Source organism: Hypanus sabinus, chromosome 24 (assembly GCF_030144855.1).
Source record: "Hypanus sabinus isolate sHypSab1 chromosome 24, sHypSab1.hap1, whole genome shotgun sequence".
NCBI classification, from domain to species: domain Eukaryota; kingdom Metazoa; phylum Chordata; class Chondrichthyes; order Myliobatiformes; family Dasyatidae; genus Hypanus; species Hypanus sabinus.
Window position 1 is genome coordinate 12,669,940 of NC_082729.1, and position 24,286 is coordinate 12,694,225.

The window sequence follows — 24,286 nt, forward strand, 5'->3', positions numbered from 1 at the left end:
TTTATAAAATGTTAGCAACATACACAAGATGCTGGAGAAATTCAGCAGGCCAGTCAGCAACTATGGAACAGAGTAAGCAGTCGACGTTTTGGGCCGAGACCCTTCATCGGTCCTTCCTATGTTGTTTGGATTCCCAGCATCTGCAGATTTACTCTTATTTGTTAATAGAACGTTGTTTCGTTTCAATGAAAGGATATTTTGTTGATTGTTCCAATGGAATGACATTGGGCTCTTTTTGCAGACGTACAAGATTATCATGTCAGCTGGAGCCACATCGTGGACTGTGGTCAAGCAATTTTCAGACTTCCTTGCACTGCACTCTGCGGTGAGTATGAAGGAACCAGCCCCCACCTTCATTTACATACTGCCGTGAATATTTCATGTTCATCTAGGTCTAGTCCGCGTAGCCTGTTGTTTAAATATGGGAAATTTAAATATTATTGGCCTTTGGTACACACACACACCTTCAATGTTATGAGCCAAACTGTGCATGATTGCATATCCACACACTCTTTAGATGGTCACTAACAGGGAGAGGACCCCTCTTTTGGTAAAGTTGCACAAATCCTACCACAAACAGTGGAGCAACTGTGATCATATTTCAGAAACTAACTGAGTTGATTCCTGGGGCTCTTAAAGAACTAGTTAACCAGGCAGGTTTATACTGAGCACAGACAAGAGAAAGTCTGCAGATGCTGGAAATCCAAGCAACACACACCAAACGCTGGAGGAACTCAGCAGGCCAGACAGCATCAATGGAAAAGAGTGAACAGTCGACGTTTCAGGCCGAGGCAGTCAACTGTGCTCTTTTCCATAGATGCTGCCTGGCCTGCTGAGTTCCTCCAGCATTTTGTGTGTGGTGCTCAGGTTTATTCTGAATGGAGCTTGGAGGATTGAGATGTGATCCCTCGCAATCACATCTCATTCAGAAAGGGACTAACAGGGTAGATGCCAAGAAGGGAAGTATTCTCCCGAAAAGGGGATAGCTGTTTCTGACAGAGCTGAGAATCGTCTTTTTTTTTTGGTAAGATTGTAAGTCTTCAGAATTCTTTATCTCAGAAGTTGCAGATGTTCGGTCACTGGACATTCAAGAAAGAGCAGAATAAAATTTTAGACATTGCAGGAATCGAGAAATATGTAAATCAAAAAGAAGGCAGCTGAGGAAGTAGATCAGCCAAGATCTTATTGAAGAGCAAAGTGGGCTTCTGAGGCAATGTACTTTCAATCCTCCTTCGATTTCCTGTGGTCTTGGCTGACCCAAACCTATTCTTCATAAAACCCGGACATGATTTAAGATTCAAATTTATCTGTCACACGTACTTTGAAAAGCACAGTGAAGTGCATCTTTTGTGTTAACGACCAGCATCTCAGATGGTATGCCGAGGGAAAACCACATGTATCGCACACTTTCCAGTGCCAGCATAGCGTACCCACAATGCTCTGCAGAACGACACAGAGCACAAACAAGCACCATTTCTTCCTTTCACCAGCACATACACATTCCTTCAATCCCAAGACAGGCCACCTTCAGCTTCCAGCCTCCAGTGGACTCAGACCCGGATTCATAGGCACCGGGCCTCTGACTTCCCTGGCGGACCCACAGACAATTCTTGTCACTGCCTGTAAGGAGTTGGCACGTTCTCTCCGTGATCATGTGGGTTTCCTCAAGGATCCCCAGTTTGGTTTGTTAATTGGTCACTGTAAATTGTCCAGTGATTAGGCTAGGGTTAAATCAGAGGATTGCTGGGCGGTGCAGCTCGAAGGGCCGGAAGGGTCTGTTCTGCGCTGTGTCTCAATAAATAAATCAATAATAAGTAAATTGGCCTCTGGTGAATGGGTCTCGACTTCCGGACCTCTGATTTGACCCTCAGACCTCAACTTCTGGGTGTCTGATTCGACCCTTGGGCCTCATTTCTCGGCATTGTCTCCAGGACCCACCGATCACTAAACTCCACAAGCATTAGGCCTCAAACTTCCAGTATATTTTACAGAAGAGGCATAAGGGAAAAACAGGAAGCCTAACTAATTATCAATAACCCTGTAAACGTTAAAGTGTTGGTGCTATTTCAGACTGGGACTCAAATCGGCAACATTTGGTATTCCTTGCTGAAGACTCACCGAATGCTTGCTGTCCAAAATGAGGAATAGAAGGGATCTGAAGAGTGTAGGAATATCTTTGCCAGCATGTTCTGCAAAACTCAAAGACTAGGAAATAGCTTTGTATCAATGGGTCTATCTCTATTAACATCTCACAAATGTAAGGATGAACACCTTCAGAGACTAAACAGCACTTTGATGACCACCTGATATCAGCTTCCTATACTGACTCATATTCCCTCACTACATTATATAAAAGGCAATATAAAAGCCCATCGAGTCTTACACCAATTTTGTACTGTACCCTACAATATTTAATTTATGCACTTTACTTTGGTTATCTATGCATAATTCATTTGTAGATTTAATTCTCACTTTCTGAAGATATTGTGTGTTATATGGGGGGAGGGTGGCATTGTAGCATAGTGGTTTGCACAGCGCTTTACAGTACAGGCGACCAGGGTTCAATTGCTGCCACTGCCTGTAAGAAGTTTGTACATTCTCCCCGTGACCGTGTGGGTTTCCTCTGGGTGCTCTGGTTTCCTCTCACAGTCCAAAGACGTACTGGTTGGTAGGTTAATTGGTCATTGTAAATTATTCCCATGATTAGGCTAGGATTAAGTTGGGGGTTGTGGTTTAGAGCAGTTCGAAGAGCCGGGGGGCCTGTTCCACACTGTATCTCAATAAATAAATAAATAAGCAGATAGATAGATATCCAGCCAACCAAAGAAATCCAATGCTGTCAAAGTGAGTTTGCAAAATTCCACACCGGCAGCACCGGAGGCCAGGATCGAGCTCAGGTTAACAGAGCTGTGAGACATCCACACCACTCTCAGCACGGTGCCACCATCCAACTACCTTTAGGACACCACGGTATCACAGTGGTTAGTGCGATACTGCTACAACTCGGGCCCTCGGAGCTGGGGGTTCAACTCTGGCACCATCTGTAAGAAATCTGAACGTTCTCCCCGTGACCGCATGTGTTTCCTCCGGGTGCTCCGATTCTCAAACACAGTCTAAAGACGTACCGGCTGGTAGGTTAATTGATCATTGTAAATTGTCTCATTATTGGCTGGGCTTAAAACAGCGGGATGATGCAGTTCATTGGGCTGGAAGGGCCTGTTTCACTCGGTATCTTTAAATAAATAAAATATGTACAATACTGTGCAAAAGTCTTAGGCACATATATATAGCTAGAGTGTCTAAGACAGTTGCGCAGTACTATAATAACTTTATGTACTGCACTGTACTGCTGCTGGAAAACAAAATAAATTTCACAACGAATGTTCCCTCTAACGTGCGTGCACTGCTCTTTTGCTGCAAGTGCACAAGGGAATTTAAACTGTGCACAAAAGGTGGTCACCCTCTACCTCATTGGCATGTTAAGTATATTTCACAATCGTACACAATCACATTTCCTTTTCCGGTTTCTGATACAGACAGTGTTGACAACGTGGGGTTTGCGATGACCTGTCCACAGATTTTAGAGCTGGCTTACTTATACTGTTTTTATGTGCACGTTGTAACTGAGCAAAAAGCTGCAGAGCGCACTGGTCATTGCTCACGGCATACGTGAGTGATGATAAACCTGATTCTGATATGGGTCTCCATTGTGGACTGAGAGTGGGAAGGGGGGCAGGGAGAGGGGAATCATGGTTGTGAAAAGGGGAGGGAGAGGGAAGCACCAGAGAGACATCCTGTAATGAACAATAAACCAATTGTTTGCAATCAATTGACCCTGCCTGATGTCTCAGGGCTGGGTGTGTCTATACCCGTGCCAACATCCCCCATCCCTGGCGCTCTTTCTCTGACACCTGTCCCACACCCCTCCTGCTGCGCTCCACCCTCACCATTCCCAACATCCTTTGCTCCTGCCAGACATACAGACTCGCTCTCCACTCCACTTTGACAAATACAGTACTGTGCAAAAGTCTTTGGCACCCTAGCTATATATATGTGCCTAAGACTTTTGCACAGTACTGTAAATACCTTCTTGAGACATGCCAGTAACAGTTAGCTGTAGTGTGATGCAGGGAAATGAAGGGACTCTGCTGGTAATCTATCCCTGCAACTTATATCGAGTTTCAGATCACCCTAATCATTATTTATCATCTCCTTGTAAGCAAAGGATCAAAAGTCAGTTCCCAGCTCTCTTACAATGGGATTAAGTTCTGTTTTCGTGACTCACTGTTTGCCAAACAGTGGTGAAATCAATGCATTTTCATGTCTGTGTTGTTGTAACATGAACAAAGTCACCGGAGATAAGTAGCTGGTAGAAATGAAGTAGTTTCTTTACTGAAAAAAATGAGACGCAGCAGGAATCGTATTGAGGCCATTTCAGAAGAGGCCTGCGCGACCCAACACTACACAACATTTTAGATGCTAAAGATCAAAGGACAATTCCAATTCGTCATCAATGCTTCCTTTCAACTACACACAACCTTCATACCTCCCTCTTCGCACCCACACTACAGACATACAAATGAATTTTAAATCACCATTGTCTGGTCTTCTAATTAACTGTGGTTCATGGTTCTTAGGAACTCATTGTTCAGAGCTGCATTTAAAATTTAATCTGCACTCCACATTCAGATCTGAATATTGGTGGCTGAAGTTAGTTATTTGCTATATGTGCTAACCACAAAAACATGTATAATGTAAGAGTGCAATTTCCTCTTGCACTGTATATAATGCCACATCTACCACATTTACCCAATTTATTTCCATCTTGTAAATGAGAGTAGACAATGGATTAACTGTTCCTTCATTATGTGAGCAGATTTTCTACAGAAGTGGTTTGCAATTGCCGCCTTCTGGGCAGTGTCTTTACAAGACGGGTGACCCCGGCCATTATCAATACTTTTCAGAGATTGTCTGCCTGGTGTCAGTGGTCGCATAACCAGGACTTGTGATGTGCACCAGCTGCTCATGTGACTATCCACCTCCTGCTTTCATGGCTTCACATGACCCTGCTCCGGTGGAGGAGGGTTGTGGTTAACCAGGTGCTTCACCTTGACCAAGGGTGACCTTGTCCAAGGGCGGGCTAGTGAAGGAAAGGAGCGCCTTACACCTCCTTTGGTAGAGACATATCTCCACCCCGCCACCCAAAATAGATTAATTACTCCCACAAAATAACATTTAGAATTGCAGCACATGCATAGTTTGGTTAGTTCAGGGAGGAGCAGATGACCTTGTCTTTGAGGTTCTAAAATTTCTTCACCTTTTGGGTTTTCCTTGCATCATGTCTAGGTTGGCTGCAAGTTAATTGATTCCTATGATGAGGCACTGCCTCTATTACTTAAAGCAGGGGTTCCCAACCGTTTTTTTATACCATGGGCCTATTTCATTAGCAAGGAGTCCGTGGACCCCAGGTTGGGAACCTCTGCCTAAAGGCAAGCTTGCAAAGAAGGGAGAGAGGTAGAGGAGTTTTGGGAAGGAACCGCAAAGCTTAGAGGGTGGGTGGAGAGACAGTTACTGGTGATGGAGCAGAAAAAGGGAAGAATGATTTGAAGGAATGCAGAGATTTCAGAGCTTGAGGACTTAAGGAGATTTTATAGAAATATTGTCAGATTATGAAGTTAGATGAACACATAGTTGAAAATTTTAAGGTTAATGCTCAGGGTCTGGGTATGATTGGTGATGAGGGCTCAGTTCAAGGTAGTGGCAAATCAGCAGAGGAGGGAGATTACTCATACCAAGTTACAGCATAGGTCATCTGGATAATGGAAGGATTGCATAACCAGCTGAGGGTCATATCGGAAAACCAACCTGAGCACCATTTGGTCAACAAGGCAACCAGAGTTTAAAGCAACAGTTCACAATAATCTTCCTGATACCGAATATTAAGTTAGCAACTCTTATTGAGTCATACAGCACAGATCCTTCTTTGGTAGGGATGTACCTCCACCCCGTCACCCACAAAGTAGAAGTGTAGCATTGATTAAGTATGTATATGTTACATGCTTTGAACTTTGAACTTGGAACATGTGACACGAAACAAGGATGGTTACAGTCAGGATTGTATCAGGCCAAAATCTCACCTTGCCGATGTTTTAGAAGAAGATATGAAACATTGGGCGGGATTGTTACTGCTCCACCATTCAGGAGATCGTTACTAATCTTTCACCTTGCCATTTCTTTCCTTGTATTATCCCCCATGTCCCTCGATTCCATTAGCATTCAAAAACATATCTATCCCAGTCTTGAACGTACCCAGTAGTTGATCTCCCACAGTCCTCTTGGGTAGAAAATTCTAAAGATTCACCACCTTCTAGGTGAAGAACTTTCCTGTCATCTGAGACTGCACTTCCTGGTTCTTGACATCCCTGCATCTGGCCTGTCAAGTTCCATAAGAACGTTATTTCACTGAAACTGTCTCTCCTTCTTCTGAATTCACATTGAGTCTGTCCAGTATCACTTGTAGAACCTGTGCTGCCCCTTCCCCCCCCCCCCCCACACACCTCTACCTCTCTCACCCCTGGGAATCAATCTGCTGAGTCTTAATTGCATCTGCTCTGTTGCAAATATATCCTAACTTAGATCGTAAGGCCTTAGACCTTAAGATATAGGAGCAGAAGCAGGTCATCAAGACTGCTCCATCATTCAATCACAGCTGATTATTTTAACCCCATTTGCCCATCTTCATTCCATAAACCTTAAACAACCCCCCTTACCAATCAAGAATTTATCAATCACTGCCTTAAGTATACCCAATGACTTGGCCTCCATCATCCTCTGAGGCAACTAAATCCACATACTCACCATCCTGTTGCTGAAGAAATTACTCCTTGCCTCAATCCTTTTATTCTGTTTGTGCCCTCAGATCCTAGACTCTCCTACTAATGGAAATATCCTCCACTTGTCCACTTTATCCAGGCCTTTCAACATTCGATAAGTTTCAAAGAGATCCTGACTTGTCTGATTATTGAGATTCCTTACGTCTCACCAACTCCATATTGATTTGGTAAATTCAGATTTTTCAAGGATTCTACTGCATGGATACTTTGTTTAGACTACATATCAGAATTCTAGATGATTGCCTCCCCTCTCTTCCCAAATTCTCATCCTTCCTTCCACCACCACCCTTATCTTTCCCAAACAAGAGAAAATCTGCAGATGCTGGAAATCAGAGCAACACACACAAAATGCTGGAGGAACTCAGCAGGCCAGGCAGCATCTAGGAAAAGAATACAGTCAAAATTCTGCAGATGCTGGACATTCGAGCAACACACACACTCTTGTCTGGTCTGCTGAGTTCCTCCAGCATTTTGTGTGTGTTACCCTTTTCTTTCTTCTCCTTTCACACCATCACCTTGTCTTCACACTACACTTTTCAAAGTCCCTCCTTGACCCCCTTCCCCATTGGCATCACCTCTTTGTGCACTTTCTTCTCACCCTCTCACACCACCTCTCGTTTGTCCCCTTCCTTTCTCAGAACCAAAATCAGAATTAGCTTCATAATCACAGACGTATGTCAAAAAATGTTTTTGTGGCAATACATGACTATAATAAAATATAATCAATAAACAGTGAAAAGAGGTACAGTGAGGTAGTATTCATGGGTTCATGGACTATTTGGAAATTTGATGGTGGAGTGGAAGAAATTGTTCCTAAAGTATTGAGTGTGCATCTTCAGGCTTCTCTACTCCTTTGTGATGGTAGTCATGGTGATTAATTTTAGGAATAAGAGACGGTGACGAGTCCTGTATACATTCTGGGAGAAGAAGTTGTGGTGGTGGAGGAGTACAAATATTTGGGTGTTCACCTCGACAACAGATGACTGGAAAACCAACACCAAGGCTGTTTACAAGAAGGGATGAGCAGACAGTTGAAATCCTTCAATGTGTGCAGAAGGATGATGGAGATCTTTTACCAGTCTTTGTAGTGAGTGCAGTCTTCTTTGCTGCTTTATGCTGGGGGACCCAAAAGGACTAAATAAACTCATGAAAAAGGCTGGATTCATGCTTGGCTACAACCCAGACTCTTTTGAGTTAGTGGTGGAGAGGAGGTTACTAAACAAACTGTTATCCATTATGGACAATCAGGCACATCCTCTCCATGACCGACTGAATAAGCAGTGGAGCCCCCTTTTGAACAGACTCAATCAGCTTCGCTGTCCCAAGGATCATTACAGAAAATCTTCCCTAACAAATGCAATAAGCTTGGGGGCAGCCTGCAAGATTCGTCTTGTTCCTGGCACCAACATAGCATGACCACAACTTATTAACTCTAACCCGTAAATCTTTGGAATGTGGGCTGAAACTGGAGCACGCAGGGAAACTCAAGTGGTCACAGGGAGAACATACAAACTCCTTACAGACAGAGGCGGGAACTGAACCGCGATCGCTGGTGCAGTGAAGCATTACACTAACCGCTATGGCTACCATGCTGCCCCTGCAGCACCAGACCGTGTGCTTAGACTACATGAGCAGGAGGATGAAAGTGGAACCATTCCAAAGACATTCTCTCAGATTTCCTTTCAGTGTAGGAACCGAGCACTGCCCAGTTACTTCTGACTCGTCCCAGTGATGAAGAAATATAGTAAGTTCTAAGAAAATTGTGTTTACAGTATTATACTTTAGGAACCTATGGAGCTCAGAGGATGTAACACAGAAGCCAGAAGCGCAAAAACAGACATGTTCCAACACTGAATGAGAAATGTGTCCAAAATTTCTCTTTGAGATCAGTTTGTCCCAGAGATCATATTGTTATTCCCAAAGTGCAGTGTTCAGAAGATGTCAAGTTTTTTTACTCAATTACAAGCTCATAAGTTTCATGACTCATCCCCATTCCTGGAACATCTCTGTAGGAGCCATGAATCTGCTTTCTATCTGCATTTTATTCTGTATGGCGTGATTATTATGTTTATTACGGTAGTTGGTCACATGGATGGGACCGTGCTAAAAGCGACGAGTTTAGTTACATATTCAAAGTTCAAAGTAAAATTTATTATCAGAGTACATAAATGTCACCACATACGACCCTGAGGCTCTTTTCCCTGTGGGTATACTTAGCAAATCTATTGAACAGTAACTGTAAACAGGATCAATGGACAGCAAACTGTGTAAATGCAGATATAAACCAATAGCAATAAATACGAGCATGAAATAACAAGATAAAAAAGTTATTAAGTGAGTGTAGTTATCTCTTTTTGTTCAAGAGCCTGCTGGTTGATGGCTTAGTAACTGCTCTTGAACCTGGTGGTGCAAGTCCTGAGGCTCTTGTACCTTCTACCTGACGACAGCTGTGAAAAAAGAGCATGGTCTGAGTGGTGGGGATATCTGATGATGGATGCTGTTTTCCTACGACAGTGTTTCATGTAGATTCATGCTTTGTCTTTAGATCGGTTAGTTCAGTTAGAGTTTGGTTAGATCTGTTAGAGCTAGAGACAGCCGGGTGTGATATCTTTTAGTTGACCACTTAATTATATTTAAATCACTTAACTTTGATTAATTTCACTTAGTTATGCTTAATATTACTACTTTTAGTTTCATAAGGTTTGGCACTTCAAGATTGTTTGTTTTGCTAGTTGTTTAATAAAGGATTGAATTCATTTCTCCGACTTGAATCTTACTATTGTTGGATTTGAGGCCCGTCATACAGGATAACTCCCCATGCTTGGTCTCTGACAGTGGTGTTGGTTTGTTCGAGTAGCTACTACAATCTCCACTACATTGACTCCGGTTTTCCGTCTTCATTACAGCTATTTGTTACAGACCAGACTTTCCACCCAAGTTCCCACTCTTATATCTTGTTTTTTCTTTAACCATTGCTTCCCCTTTGCAATAGTTGGCACTTTATCTCAAATCTTCACTCTTACCTCCTCTGCCTCTGGTCCTTACCCACAATTTCTACAAGATTCCACCGACATTCTCTCTCATTGACTTTGAACGTTTCTCCTCCAATGTTCTTGTCCCATTCCCAGCAGCCACAGCCACCCCCTTTTCACATCTCTCTCTCTCCCCCCCTCTCCCTCTCTATCTATCTATCCTCTCTAGCAGTAAACAGTCACCGTTTCAGGCCGAGACCCTTCATCAGACCCATTTGAGTTCCTCCAGCATTTTGTGTGCGTTGCTTTGGATTTCCAGTATTTGCCGATTTTCTAGTGATTTTGGTATCTATTTTTCTCATTGTCTCTCTCTCTCACACACAGACACGCACCCAATGCCTCCACTAATCTATTAACTAAATATCTTGTAAACACGTTGGCAATCTTATCAGAGGCATTCCCTTTGCCCTACCTATCTCCCCCCCACCCATTTTGCAACTTAGCTGTTTTCTCCTATTTCCATTTCTGGTGAAGGATCTTAGACTGAAAAGTATTCCTCCCATGACAGATTTTCCAGCAATTTTAGATTTCCAGCATCCGCAGATTTTTGACTTTCAATCCACAGCCATATAATTCACCTTCAGTCCTGAAGAAGGGTCTCAGCTGAAATGTCGACTGTTTATTCATTTCCATCGATGCTGCCTGGCCTGCTGAGTTCCTCCTGCATTTTGCGTGTCACTCTGGATTTCCGACACCTACAGACCTTCTCGTGTTTATGATTGACCATCTTTTCTTTGTCTCAACTCCTTCGTAAGATGACTTGGGTTATTTCTTTTTTTTAGATCTTTACTTCAGGTTTTATTGCAAAGCTCTTGTTTTTTCAAAGACAGGAAGCTGATTGGTTAGTGGATAAGGACCTGTGACATTTCAGCAGTGCTAATCTGGTGCCTACATGGCCTATTATTAGATTTTATTATTAGATGCCACGACCTCTGGCCTCTTATTTTTCAAACAACTTTACCTTAATCTCAGAGGTGTTTGTTAATTACCCTCTGTCTTGTTGTTAGGTAACCATGGAGTCACATTATTGCTTAGCCTAGAAATGGGCTTTTCAGATCACCACACCCATGCAAGCCTCTTTGCCATTTAAACTAATCCAATTTGCCTGCATTAGGGCTGTATTCTTCCATGATTTGCCTATTTATATCTGAGTGCCTCTTAAATGTAAGTAATTGTATCTGATTCTACCATCCCATTTTTCCTGTTGGTAGGTGACATCCTGGATGGTAGTAACACAAGGGGAACTAAAGGGAGGAATGGATTAAAGAGAGGATAAATACTTATTTATAAATGAGACTATAAGACACAGGAGCAAAATTAGACCATTCAGTCCATCAGATCTGCTCCACTATGCAAGGCTGATTTATTATTCCTCTCAATCACATTCTCCTCCTTCTCATGCTTTGACATGTTTACTAATCAAGAACCTATTAAACTCAGTTTTAAATATACCTAAATGCAAGAACAAAGATGCACAAATAGGTTATTGAATGGGATTTGGTGAATTTTTTTCTCACCAATCATTTCCTTGCATCAAGACCAGTGTTTCCCAACTTTTTTAGCCCAATATAGACACAATATGCTCCTCTTAGACACCATATACTTTCTAGTGACCCTCTACTGTAAAAATATGTCTACCATATGCTAACATGAGAAAAATTATTCTGCTTTAAATTTTTATTTGTCTTTAAACCTAGCTTACACAGTACCCGTGCACTGTACAGCAACTGTGATGTCAATGAGATAGTTGAGCTTGATGGTTTTTAGCAAGAGTTGAAATATCTTGTTCAAGTTGTAACAGCAAAAGCCTCAAGTCCCCAATGTTTGAGGAGCTGTTTCTGTTTTTGTGAGTGTGTGGTTCACTGTACTGAAGCCTCTTTCAACAAGGTCAGAGGATAGAAATGCAATGAAGAGCAGTTTGGCTCTTCTCCAAAGACCAAGAAACTTCGTATGACAGTGTAGCTACATACCATAAAAGCCAGACTTTCTGAGAAGCATTTTTGCTTCTTCATCATTTTGAATTTTGATAATTCCTTCTTATCAGCTCTCTTCCTGTTCTTCCACCTTGCCGAGAAATGGGCTAATTACCCAGTCTGGAATTTCCCGTTCGTTAAATTCCATGAATCGATTCTGAAAGTCCTTCTTCAGTGACTGCAGGTGTAAGCAGTACTCTTGCAAATCACCATCTGTGAGAGCGAGTGCCATACTTTCCATGCAGGGAAACTGTGAGAATATTCTTCTCCCGATGTTTTGCTTATATATTTCCAATTTTGCATAAAATTGGACACTGCTCTTTATGCCTGGATTAAATTGAAATTCTCACCCTGAAGTTTCATATTTGTCATACAGATCAGCTAAGTATGCCTCATCTCCATGTAGAAGTTCAATCTTGTTTCCCAAGCTCTTATTGACTTTGAGCAAAAATTCAACTACATTGTCAAAAAGATCAAAGAAATTTTTTAAGCAGCAGCCTTTTGACAGCCAATACACTTCAGTGTGAAGGATCAAGCAATTAAACTTCATCGTTATCATCGTTTCCTGCTATTTAATGGGTGAGCTTTAACTTTGTTGATAGCAAATATTACAAGAATCATGCTTTTAAAAAGTCACTGGTTGAGGTTTTTAGCTGCGAGATGTTGACAATGAATTACACAATGGATTGCAAACAGACTTTGAATTTTTCTCATGTGTGCCACTGAACCAGTGTAGTGAACAGTCATATATGGAGCACCATATCTGGAGAAATCACGTTCCTAATCGGAATACTTTTATCTTCAATATACATGTCGAGCTCATTGTAGATTGATTCTCTGTAGATATTTGTTTTTAATTTTTTACAAAAGAAAATCTCTTTCATAAACTTTTCCATTGTTTATAAACCGTACATATGCCATTAGCAATGCCTCGTTGTCTCAGATGTTACTGAGAAGAATTGATTTTTAAAATACTGGTGTCCATTTTGAGAACAGTGGTGAGCACTTCTAATGCAGCAGGCATTATTAATCTTTCACTAAATGTATGAGATTTTCCACACTTTTCTATCATTTTGGAAATGTTATAAGAAGCAATGAGACCATGATCAAGGTCATCTTTAGCTTCCTTGCCAAATGACTTGAGTGTGCAACACTTTTCAAATGATGTTACGGAAGCATTCCTGCAATCTTGATAGCTTCATCGCCTCATTTGAGAGTACAGTATTACAAAAAAGACACATGGGGTATCGCTGATCCAACAGGAATGGAATAAAACCAGACTCCGGTTACGTAACGTTGTGCTGATGCACCTTCTGTAGTTTCTGATTCTTAACAGGATTAGAATTCAAGGCTTCACTGCCTTCAGACTCAGAGATCTCCATCATTAACGAGGCTAAATTAAAATAAAGAATTGACACAAATTGGGAATGCCTATAGGATGCTGATGACAGTAGCGAGTTGATATGGTTGGTCAGGTGCCTCAAGTGAGGGTGCCACTTACCACACTCCACCCCCAAGAAATAGAACACCCCCCAATTACTTCTATTTCCCATAACACCCCCTTAGGATAAGCAACTGCCCTGTTGGGAATCACTGATCAAGACAGTTATCACAACAGCAAAAAGAATGTTATTTTTTGCATTGTTACAGTAATGTGTTCTGGAGCTTGCAATTTAATTCCGTTACTATCTATAAAGAGTTTGTATGTTCTCCCCGTGACCACGTGCGTTTCCTCTGGGTGCTTCAGTTTCCTCCCACAGTCTAAAGAAGTACCGGTTGGTAGGTTAATTGGTCATTGTAAATTTTCTTGTGATTAGTGTTGAAATAGGTGGGTTGTTCGTTGGGTCGGACGGGCCCGTTCTGCACTGTATCTTGAAATAAATAAACATTGGATTAAATCCTCTGAGGCAACACAGACAAAATGCTGGATGAATTCAGCAGGTCAGGCGACATCTGTGGTGACGAATAAATCGTTGGAGTTTTGGGCTGAGACCCTTCCTCAGGACTGGAAAGGAAGGGGAAAGATGCCAGAACAAAAAGGCAGGGGAAGTGGAAGGAGGACAAGCTAGATGGTGATAGGTGAAGCCAGATGGGTGGAAAGGTAAAGGGCTGGAGAAGAAGGAATCTAATAGGAGAGGAAAGTGGACCATAGGAGAAAGGGAAAGAAGAGGAGAAGAGGTTAGGGGCCAGAGTGTGGAACAGAAAAGAGGGGAGGGGGTGGAGGGAACTTTTTTTTACCAGAAGGAGAAATCAATGTTCATGCCATCAGGTTGGAGGCTACCCAGACAGAATATAAGGTGTTGCTCCTCCACCCTGAGGGTGGCCTCATCATGGCATGAGGAGGCCATGGACCGACATGTCAGAATGGGGATGGGAATCGGAATTTGGCCACTGGGAAGTTATGCTTTTGGCAGGTGGAGTGGAGGTGCTTGAGGAAATGGTCCCCCGATTCACGATGGGTCTCACCATCGTACAGGAAGAGGTAGAACGGGAATAATCTCCAGTGCCAGCAACGAGTAATGAATTAGGTAGTTCACTTATGCTCACTGAGGGGAGTCTCAACCTTCTGGCATTAGGGTGGTGACATTCATGTCGCAACAGAGGGATGAAAACTAATATTATTCCATCACTCAGAGAAGTAACGCAGCAGATTGTAACATTGAAACAGTGAGCTTCTAGTCTCCTGCTCTTGTTGTTACAGGAGCAATCTCTCTCTCTCTCTCTCTCTCTCTCTCTCTCCCCCTCACTAGTGAGGGAGAGGCCGTCTGAGATACCGAAGTGTTGGGTTATGGACTCTAGATCAAGATCTCTTTGGGGATTTACTATTGCTTACATGGTGACCGGTGGGTGGGTGGGAGGGGTGGGGTGGTGGTGCAGTGCTTCTCTGGCACAATTGGGGAGGGGGAGGTGGGCTTTGTGTTCAAACATTTTCTGTCATTTATTCTTTGTTTTTTTCCTCTCTGTTTTGTGGATGTCTGGGAAGAGTAAGGATTTCAGGTTGTATAGTGTATACGTTCTCTGACATTAAATTGAATCTTTATAATCTTGGGGATGTCAGGGGTAAGTTTTTCACGTAGAGAGTGGTGGGTGCGTGGCATGCACTGCCAGCAATGGTGGTGGAGGCGGATGCAATAGGCTCCTTTAAAAAACTTGGATAAGTCCTGGAGCTTAGAAAAATAGTGGGCTATGTGGTAGGGAAATTCTAGGCAGTTTCTGGAGTAGGTTACATGGTTGACACAACGTTATGGGCTGAAGGGTCTGTAATGTGCTCTAGATATCTATGTTCTATGTTCTAATCTTCACTGAGTCCTGATGAAAGGTCTCAGCCCCAATGATCGACTCTTTATTCCTCCCCACTGACCTGCTGAGTTCCTCCAACACTTAGTATGTGATAATCTTCACTTCTCCCTTGAAGACTAAAGGGGTTCAGATGCACCCTGTAGGCATGATGCAATGTAATGTACATTGTTCAAGTGCACATCTGGGTTTATGAATCTCATCCTTTATCAACAATGGACATCTGACATCAACCATTTTGCAAGAACGATATTGCCATTGTAAACCCATGAATCAGATTACATCCCTTTCACAAGTAGCTGTAATCAAGCCTAACCCCTTCGAAGCAGGTGTTACTCATATTTGCGAAACCAACTCCTTTATTGATTAATGCCCATAATCTATTTAAAAAGACAAACAATCATCGTATGCTCCCTGATTACATCACTAACAGCTAGTGGCACCAGGCTGAGTCACAAGACTATTGAGAAGCAGCAGGATGGTGGGTGTAGTAAAAGACCTACAGTGCAGTAAACCGGAAAGAAGGTGAAATTCAAAACTTCATCCCATGTAAACACCTTAAACTCTGTCTTTCACTGGAAAGGCCGTGAGTGAAGTGGCTTTTGTGAAACGTAACATCATTCAGCAGATGGGGGTAGGGGTTGAGAAAGGGAAATGAATTCCTCCACATCACTCCTTCCTCACGAGGTAAAACTGTGCTGGATGTAAACTGTGTGGAGGGGAGAGAGCCGTTGGGATGGATTGCATGAACGAGGCACACAAAACGCCGGCAGATCACAGCAGGCCAGGCAGCATCTATGGAGGGAAGTGAACAGGTGATGTTTCGGCCCCAGAGCCTTCATCAGGACTGGAAAGGAAAAGGGGCAGGAGCCAGTATAGGAAGGTGGGGGAGTGGAAGGAATACAAGATGGCAGATTATTGGTGAGACCAGGTGAGGGGGAAGGTGAGTGGATGGGTGGTGAAGGTGGGGTATGAAGTAAGAAGCTGGGAGAGGTAAAGGGCTGATGAAGAAGCAATCTGATTGGAAAAGACAGAGGACCCCAACCCTCCTATTAAATCCCTTTTTCTTCAGCCCTCAACCTCTTCCACCTATCACCTCCCTGCTTCTTACTTCATCATTCCCTCCCTTTTCTGTCCACCCAACCCACTCTCCCCCTGCACCTGGTCTCACTTATCCCCTCCCTGTTTGCGCTCCACCTCCTTCCCCAAACTCCTTATTCTGGCTTCCTGCCCAGTCCTGATGAAGAATCTCGGCCCCAAAAAAAAGCTGACTGTTCACTTCCCTCCACTGATGTTACCTGACCTGCTGAGTTCCTCCAGCATTTTGTGTGAGTGTGTGTCTTGTTCAAGTGACTACTTAGCAGTAGTTGATGAGACATACATCAAACTGGCTGCTTTGTCCTGGGGTGGTGGGGGTGGTGGGGGTGTTCAATTTCTTGAGAATTGTTCTGTTAACACAAGGGAAGTGGATCACATTCCTGACATGTCTTGTAAATGATGGTGTGCCGGGGAGGCGATTCATTCACCACACATACGTCTTTGACCTGCTCTAGCCACAGTATTTTGCAGCTCTTTCCAAATGAGTTTCTGACTTGTGCTCTAAAGATAATTGTTGTGGAACAAATGCCACTTTTAAAGATAAGAATGAAGATTCTTGTTTCCTTCTAACCTCATCTCCTTACCCGCCCAACACCTCCCACTGGTGCTCCTCCCCCTTCCCTTTCTTTCATGGTCTTCTATTGTCTCCTATTAGATCCCCCCTTTCTCCAGCCCTTTATCTCTTTCACCATTCAACTTCCCAGCTCTTTACCCCTCCCCCTCTCCCAGTTCCACCTATCACCTGTCACCTTGTACTTCTTCCTCCCCTCCAACTGCCCCCGCTTCTAATTCTGACTTTTTGCCCCTTCCCTTCCAGTCCTGTTGAAGGGTCTCGATCTGAAACGTTGGCTGTTTACACTTTTCCGTAGAAGCGTCCCGACCTCCTGAGCTCCTCCAGTATCTTGTGTGCATCGTTCTTGATTTCAAGCATCTGCAGGACCTCTTGTGTTAAAGAAAGATTAGCTTCATTTGTCAAACTTTGATTGAGGCATCAAAACGTACCGTGAAATGCATCATTTGCATCCACAACCAACACAGTCTGCGTTTCGCTAAGCTTCCAGAGCCAGCATAGCAAGCCCGTAACTTACTAACCCTGGTCCTTACGCCTTTGGAACATGGGAGGAAACGCAGTCACAGGGAAAGCGTACAGACTCCCAACAGTCAGTGGCAGGGTTGAAAGTGGTCGATGGCTTTGTAATAGCATTATGCTAACTGCTACAGTACTGCGTTCCCGTGTCAGTTGACACTAATCGACTCAGGTCTGAAATGTTATCCCGGTCTTACCGCATGCGGGGAAGGGCTGCTTAATCGTCTGTGCAGTTACAGATTCAGATTTACCACACGTACATTGAAACATCCAGTGAGGTGCTCCACTTGCGCTAACGACCAACACGACCTAAGGACGTGGTGAGGGCAGCCCGTGAGCATTGCCGCCCACTCCGGCACCGACGCTGAGTGCACTACGACCCCTCAGTAGACATCCCCCACTTCTGACCTTATGAAGGAAGGACGCTCACTGATGGGGGGGGGGGGGGTTGCACGGTAGCCGAATGCCATTACAGCGCCAGCGACCTCGGGTTCAATTCCCACCGCTGACGGAAAGGAGTTTGTGCCCTTCCCTGCTTGGGTTTCCTCCAGATGCTCCGATTTCCTCCCACGTACCAAAGACCAGAATCGGAATCAGGTTGAGTATCACCGGCATATGTCGTGAAATTTGCTGTCTTTGTGGCAGCAGTATAATGGAATACCTAGTAATAGAGAAAAATGCAAATTATCGTAAGTATATTTTTATTAAATAGTTAAATTAAGTAAGTAGTGTAAAAATAGAAATTAAAAAGTAGTGAGGTACTGTTTATGGGTTCAATGTTCATTCAGGCGTACGGGTTAATAGGTTAATTCAGTGCATGGGCCTAATTGGGAGGCATGGGTTGAGCTGGAGAAGCCCTAAATAAACAAACAAACATAAATAAATAGACATACAAATAGAAAAAGGTGTCCCCCGCTTTATGAACATTCGCTTTATGCTACTCCGCTTTTACAAAAGACCTACATTAATAAACTGTTTTCGCATTACAAAGAGGATTTTTGCTTTTAAGAAAAATTTTCCCATATAAATTAATGGTTCTTGGCTTTATGCCATTTCGGCTTAAGAAAGGTTTCATAGGAATGCTCTACCTTTGTAAAGGAGGGGACACCTGTGTATGGATAGACATATAGTTAGATATATAGATAGATAGACAGATGGATGGATAGATAGATAGACAGAACCAGCTGTAGGTAGTTGGGCCGAGGACTCAGTTTGGGGGAACTCCTGCAGTGATATCTTGTGGCCCCTATCCATCACAACCATTTTTCTCAATTCTTTTCTGTTTCGTGTTCCACAACAAACAATCCAGTCAATCTTCATTCAACCAAAAAAAAACTTAAACCCTGTTCAAAATTAAAACAGAACCTACAGCTGCTGGGAATCTGAAAATTAAAGAAAATTAATACACAGGAAGTGCTTAAAGCACTCAGCAGGTCAGTCAGCATCTGTGGAAAAAGAAGCAGTTACGGTCCCCAGTCCAGGACCCTTCATCAGAGGCTTATTTGAGGTCTTGCTTACCACAGGTGCTAAGTACCACCACCATTTCCTGAGCTTGTTTCATTCGAAAGAATTTCATTAATTTAAAAAATACTCTGTTCTGCAGATAAAGAAGAAATATCCCAATTTCCAGATGAGAATTCCTGCCAAGAAGTTGTTCAAAAACAACAATACTCCAGGTAAATTTGTACTGATTGACATTTCCCTGAAGTTGAGGAGGAAATTCTTGAGCCAGATGGAGAGTGGTGAACCTGTGGAATTCGTTGTCACGGGAGCCTGCGGATGCCGAGTCATTGGGTATAGTTAAGGCAGAAGTTGATAGATTCTTGATGAGTCAAGGCATGAAGGGATACGGGGAGAAAGTAGGAGATTGGGATTGAGAGGGAAATGGATCAGCTGTGATAAAATGGCAGAGCTGACTCAATGGGCCAAATGGCCTAATTCTGCTCCTATATCTTATGGACTTAAAATGTAGGAAATGTAAATTCAATTTCCTGAATATTCCCAGTCAGTCTATTTATTGAGATAGTGTGGAATAGGCCCTTTGAGCCGTGCTGCCCAGCAACAATGATTGAACCCTAGCCCAAGCACAGGACAATTTATAATGAACAATTAACCAGTAGGTCTTTGGACTGTGGGAGGATTCTCAGTCCTGGTGAAGGGTCTCGACCCGAAACATCGACTGTTAATTAATTTCTACAGATGTTTCCTGACCTGCTGAGTTCCTCCAGCACCTTGTGTGTGTGTTGCTCTAAATTCCCAACATCTGCAGAAACTCTTGCGTTTGTGATTAAAGTTTTAACAACCATATGGTTGAAGAAAGTGGCTGTCTGTGAACCTGGTGTCGTGGGACTTCAGGCCTCTATTCATCAAGCCCGATAGTGTCTAAGAATAGGTAGCAACCCTAGAGAGTGGGGATCTCTGATCAGGGTAAGTCAGACAGTGTAGGCTGGCTGAGATGCGTGGAGGATATTTTCTGTGAAGTGTAAGATAAGTACAGAAAATGTGAGGTAAATTTTACAGCTGAAGATTTCTAGACAAAAGAAGGTTGTTCAGGGGATGGTCAAATCAGAGCAGGTGGTAAATGCTCCCTTCTTGCTGCTGTCATTGGGAAGAAGGCACAGGAACCTCAGGACTCACACCACCAGGTTCAGGAACAGTATTACCCCTCAACCATCAGGCTCCTGAACTAGATAACATCACCCATCTTCACTCACCCCAAAACTACACTGTTCCCACAATCTATAGACATACTTTCAAGGGCTTTTCATCTCATGTTCTCGTATTTTTGCTTATTTATTTACTTATTATTATGTTTGTTTTTTTCTCTTTTTGTATTTGTACATTCTGTTGCCTTTTGCATGGTGGTTGCTTGTCTTGTTGTTCAAAGTACATTTATTATCAAAGAATATATACATTTTACACAGCCACAAAGCAAGAAATCTGATAGAACCCAATTCAAAGAAACCAACCCCCAATGTGCACAGAGAAAGAGAGAGAAAAAAAACAAATCATGCGAACAACAGCAGCATTCCAAACCAAATTGAGTCCTTAGATTCAAATTGCCGGAGCAGCCCAGAGTAGGCCCAAAGCCTCATTCTCAGTTCATCATATTAGGGGGTCAAATCGTCCCAAAGTTCACAGACACGAATCACAGGCCTAGCATCACAGAGAGAGGAGACTCCATTCTATCAAGGCTGGCGTTTAACTTGTGCGTTTTTTTTTCATTGATCCCATTATTTTTACCGTGAATGCCCTCAAGAAAATGAACTCTAAGTTCATATTTGGTGACATATATGCACTTTGATAATAAATTTACTTTGAACTTTGAAATGTGACATATGTGATCTACATAGCATCATTTGTCAGGAGAACCTTGGGACAGTCAGGATCTGAGGGAAAGTGAAGTGAGATCAGGAAGTACAACCTGCTATGGAGAATGAGAGTGAAAATGATCTACCAAGACATTTATTTATTTACTGAGATACGGCCCTTTGAGTCTTGCTGCCTAGTAGTTCCCCAATTCAACCATATCCTAATCATGGAACAATTTACAAAGACCAATTAAGCTACCGACTGGTACGTATTTGGACTGTGAGAGGAAACTGGATCACCTGGAGAAGACCCATGAAGTCACGGGGAGAAAGTGTGTGTGTGTGTGTGTGTGTGTGTGTGTGTGTGTGTGTGTGTGTGTGTGTGTGTGTGTGTGTGTGTGTGTGTGTGTGTGTGTGTGTGTGTGTGTAATTAGCTAATTCAGCAGATTATTGGAATGCGGTGCAGAAGTAAAGTGAGGATGTACATACAGCAGGGTATAAACAAGCACTGAGGTGAAATACAGTACATGTATGTAGAGCGCACTGAAAATTTACAACTTATTGCCGGGTCTGGAGGACACGAGTTCTAAGGAAAGATTGAATAGGTTAGGACTTTACTTCTTGGAACGTAGAAGATTGAGGGGAGATTTGATAAAGGTATGCAAAATTGTGAGGGGTATAGATAGGGTAAATTCAAGCAGGCTTTTCCACCCACTAAGGTTGGATGAGACTACAATTAGAGGTCATGGGTTAAGGGTGAAAAGTGAGAAGTTTAAGGGCAACATGGGTGGATAGGTACACAGATGCCACTTTGGTCCCAGCGCAGGTTGATGGGAGTAGTTTAAAAGGCTCAGTATGGACTAGATGGGCTGAAGGGTCTGATTCTGCGCGGTACAGCTCTATAAATATCATCTGTACAGGTGGCACCTAAGGAAAATCTCACTAACAAATGTTTTGTCAAACAGGTATTCTCTGTTTTAAGAACACGCGGAGTAGGGAGTGAAGTACACACTTGTAAGAGTGCCACAGGGAGCTGATAACAGTTAGGTAAAATAAAAATATCAAGCACTTGAATATCTTCGATTAAAGATTGCAAATTTGAACTTTATTTTCCTTGCAAAAAAGGGGCTGTTTTAACTGGAGTCACAGGTGGGCAGCAGGACTTGGAATGTGTCACTCAGTGATCTGTAGACTGTCGCCCCAGAGATCAGCAGGTTCTGTACTTCCCGCACTCCTATGCTTGTCCTTGCCTAATGTCATATGTAATTCACACGTCCTGAACCAGTGTGGATAATTTCCCTCACCTCAACACTGAACCGTTTCCACAACCTATGGACTCACTTTCAAGAACTCTACAACTCATGCTCTCAGTATTATTCGGTCATTATTATTATTTGTTCTTTTTGTATTTGCACTGTTTGTCTTCTTTTGCACATTGATTGGCCATCTTTGTGTGTAGTTTTTCATTGATTCTCTTGTATTTCTTTGTTCTACTATGAATGCCTGGAAGAAGATGAATACATACTTTGACAATAAATTTATCCTGGACGTTGACTTTCAACTTTGAATGTAACAGCTGTCAACTGGGCAGCATGTTACGGTGTCAGATGCGCCCAGTGTGTCAGCAGCGGCATGCCGAAGCGATCGTATGATCTGCCTTTGGCTTGGCCAGCTCTGTTGCAGTTCTAGTCTGTCAGTCAGGCCCTCTCGCATGTGGACCTCTCTGGCAGCTCTCAGTACTGAAGGTGCACTCTGGCCAAGGAGGTGCTTGTGACAGAGGGTAACTGCCCTGCCTTGCGACAGCAGGTTCACACTGACAGCCAAATGATGAAGGTTACCTCAGAAATTTATGTTTTCCTCCTTGTAAAGTTAAGTTCAAAAGCTTTGCCACAATATATTGTACTTAAAACAGTCCAGGATATGACCATTTGACCATTACGCTCCAGAGCAGGAACCAAGGAATCAATCATTTCAGTCCCATTTTCAAGATTCAAAATTCAAAGTACATTTAATATCGAAGTGTTTGCAGTTTAAAACTTCCCACAAACAAAGAAAACCTTGGAACCTATTCAAAGACAAACACCAAACCCATAATGTGCAAAAAAGGAACAAATTGTGCAAGTAGCAAAAAAATTGAGCAAAAAGCACAGAATGTAAAACACCAAACCGCAAAGTCATCGAAACAGTCCAGCCATATTCAGTTCAGTTCAGTTCAATCCAATGTTGTGTTGTTCGTTGACTGCAGGCCTTGGAGCCAGCTGCCCCGATCAAAACTGCACAAAATAGCAACAAAAAAGGAGTGACCAGAAACCAGAAACACATCATAACGTGAACCACAGAGTCCAACCCAGAAAAAGCGTCAAGTCAAGTCAAGACACTTTTTATTGTCATTTCGGACTGTAACTGCTGGTACAGTACACAGTAAAAATGAGACAACGTTTTCAGGACCATGGTGCTACATGTAACAATACAAAAACTACACTGAACTATGTAAAACAACACAAAAACTACACTAGACTACAGACCTACCCAGGACTGCATAAAGTGCACAAAACAGTGCAGGTATTACAATATATAATAAACAAGACAATAGGCACAGTAGAGGGCAGTAAGTTGGTGTCAGTGCAGACTCTGGGTATTGAGGAGTCTGATAGCTTGGGGGAAGAAACTGTTACATAGCCTGGTTGTGAGAGCCCGAATGCTTCGGTGCCTTTTCCCAGACAGCAGGAGGGAGAAGAGTTTGTATGAGGGGTGTGTGGGGTCCTTCATAATGCTGTTAGCTTTGCGGGTGCAGCATGTAGTGTAAATGTCTGTAAGGGCAGGAAGAGAGACCCCGATGATCTTTTCAGCTGACCTCACTAACCGCTGCAGGGTCTTGCGATCTGAGATGGTGCAATTTCCGAACCAGGCAGTGATGCAGTTGCTCAAGATGCTCTCAATACAACCCCTGTAGAATGTGTTGAGGATGGGGGGTGGGTGGGAGATGGACTTCCTTCAGCCTTCGTAGAAAGTAGAGACGTTGCTGGGCTTTCTTTGCTATGGAGCTGGTGTTGAGGGACCAGGTGAGATTCTCCGGCAGGTGAACACCAAGAAATTTGGTGCTCTTAACGATCTCTACCGAGGAGCCGTCAACATTCAGCAGAGAGTGGTTGCTCCGTGCCCTCCTGAAGTCAACAACCACCTCTTTTGTTTTGTTCACATTCAGAGACAGGTTGTTGGCTCTGCACCAATCGTGTCAATTAAACATTGCCCAGGAACCAGGACTCTGGCATTATCCTCCTCTGGCAGCAACAAGTGAGAGGGAGAGACGGATCATTCGAACACAGGCACCTTCTTCTGGCAGCAGTGGGGGAGAGGGAGGAAGTGAAGGAGAGAGAGAAAGAGAGAGAAAGATCAGACGCGTGTAGATGGTGTTGAACACTCACATGCCCTCCCCTCTCATCCTTGTTGATTTCAACCTTCCTCGATGCTTTAATCGATAAGATCAGCGAGAAATAGTCGATCATCGGCTCTTGCCCCGTCTCCAGGCTCCTTGGCTTCCAGGCAGAACACTCCATTTGAAACCTCACCAAACCCCTTTGGAGTCAGCAAAGCG

General features: G+C 43.2%; 1 protein-coding gene across 2 annotated transcripts in view; it reads left to right on the forward strand.

The window, feature by feature from the left end:
- The window catches only part of si:ch211-195b13.1 (STKc_SGK domain-containing protein), an 85,582-nt gene that overhangs the window by 28,879 nt on the left and 32,417 nt on the right, over positions 1-24,286 (forward strand). Inside the window, exons 3-4 of one of the 2 annotated variants that reach the window (XM_059949286.1) lie at positions 242-325; positions 18,984-19,056. In XM_059949286.1, the coding sequence (XP_059805269.1) occupies positions 242-325; positions 18,984-19,056 (157 nt within the window). The remainder of the gene's footprint in view (positions 1-241; positions 326-18,983; positions 19,057-24,286) is intronic. The other variant, XM_059949287.1, reaches the window with a different exon arrangement.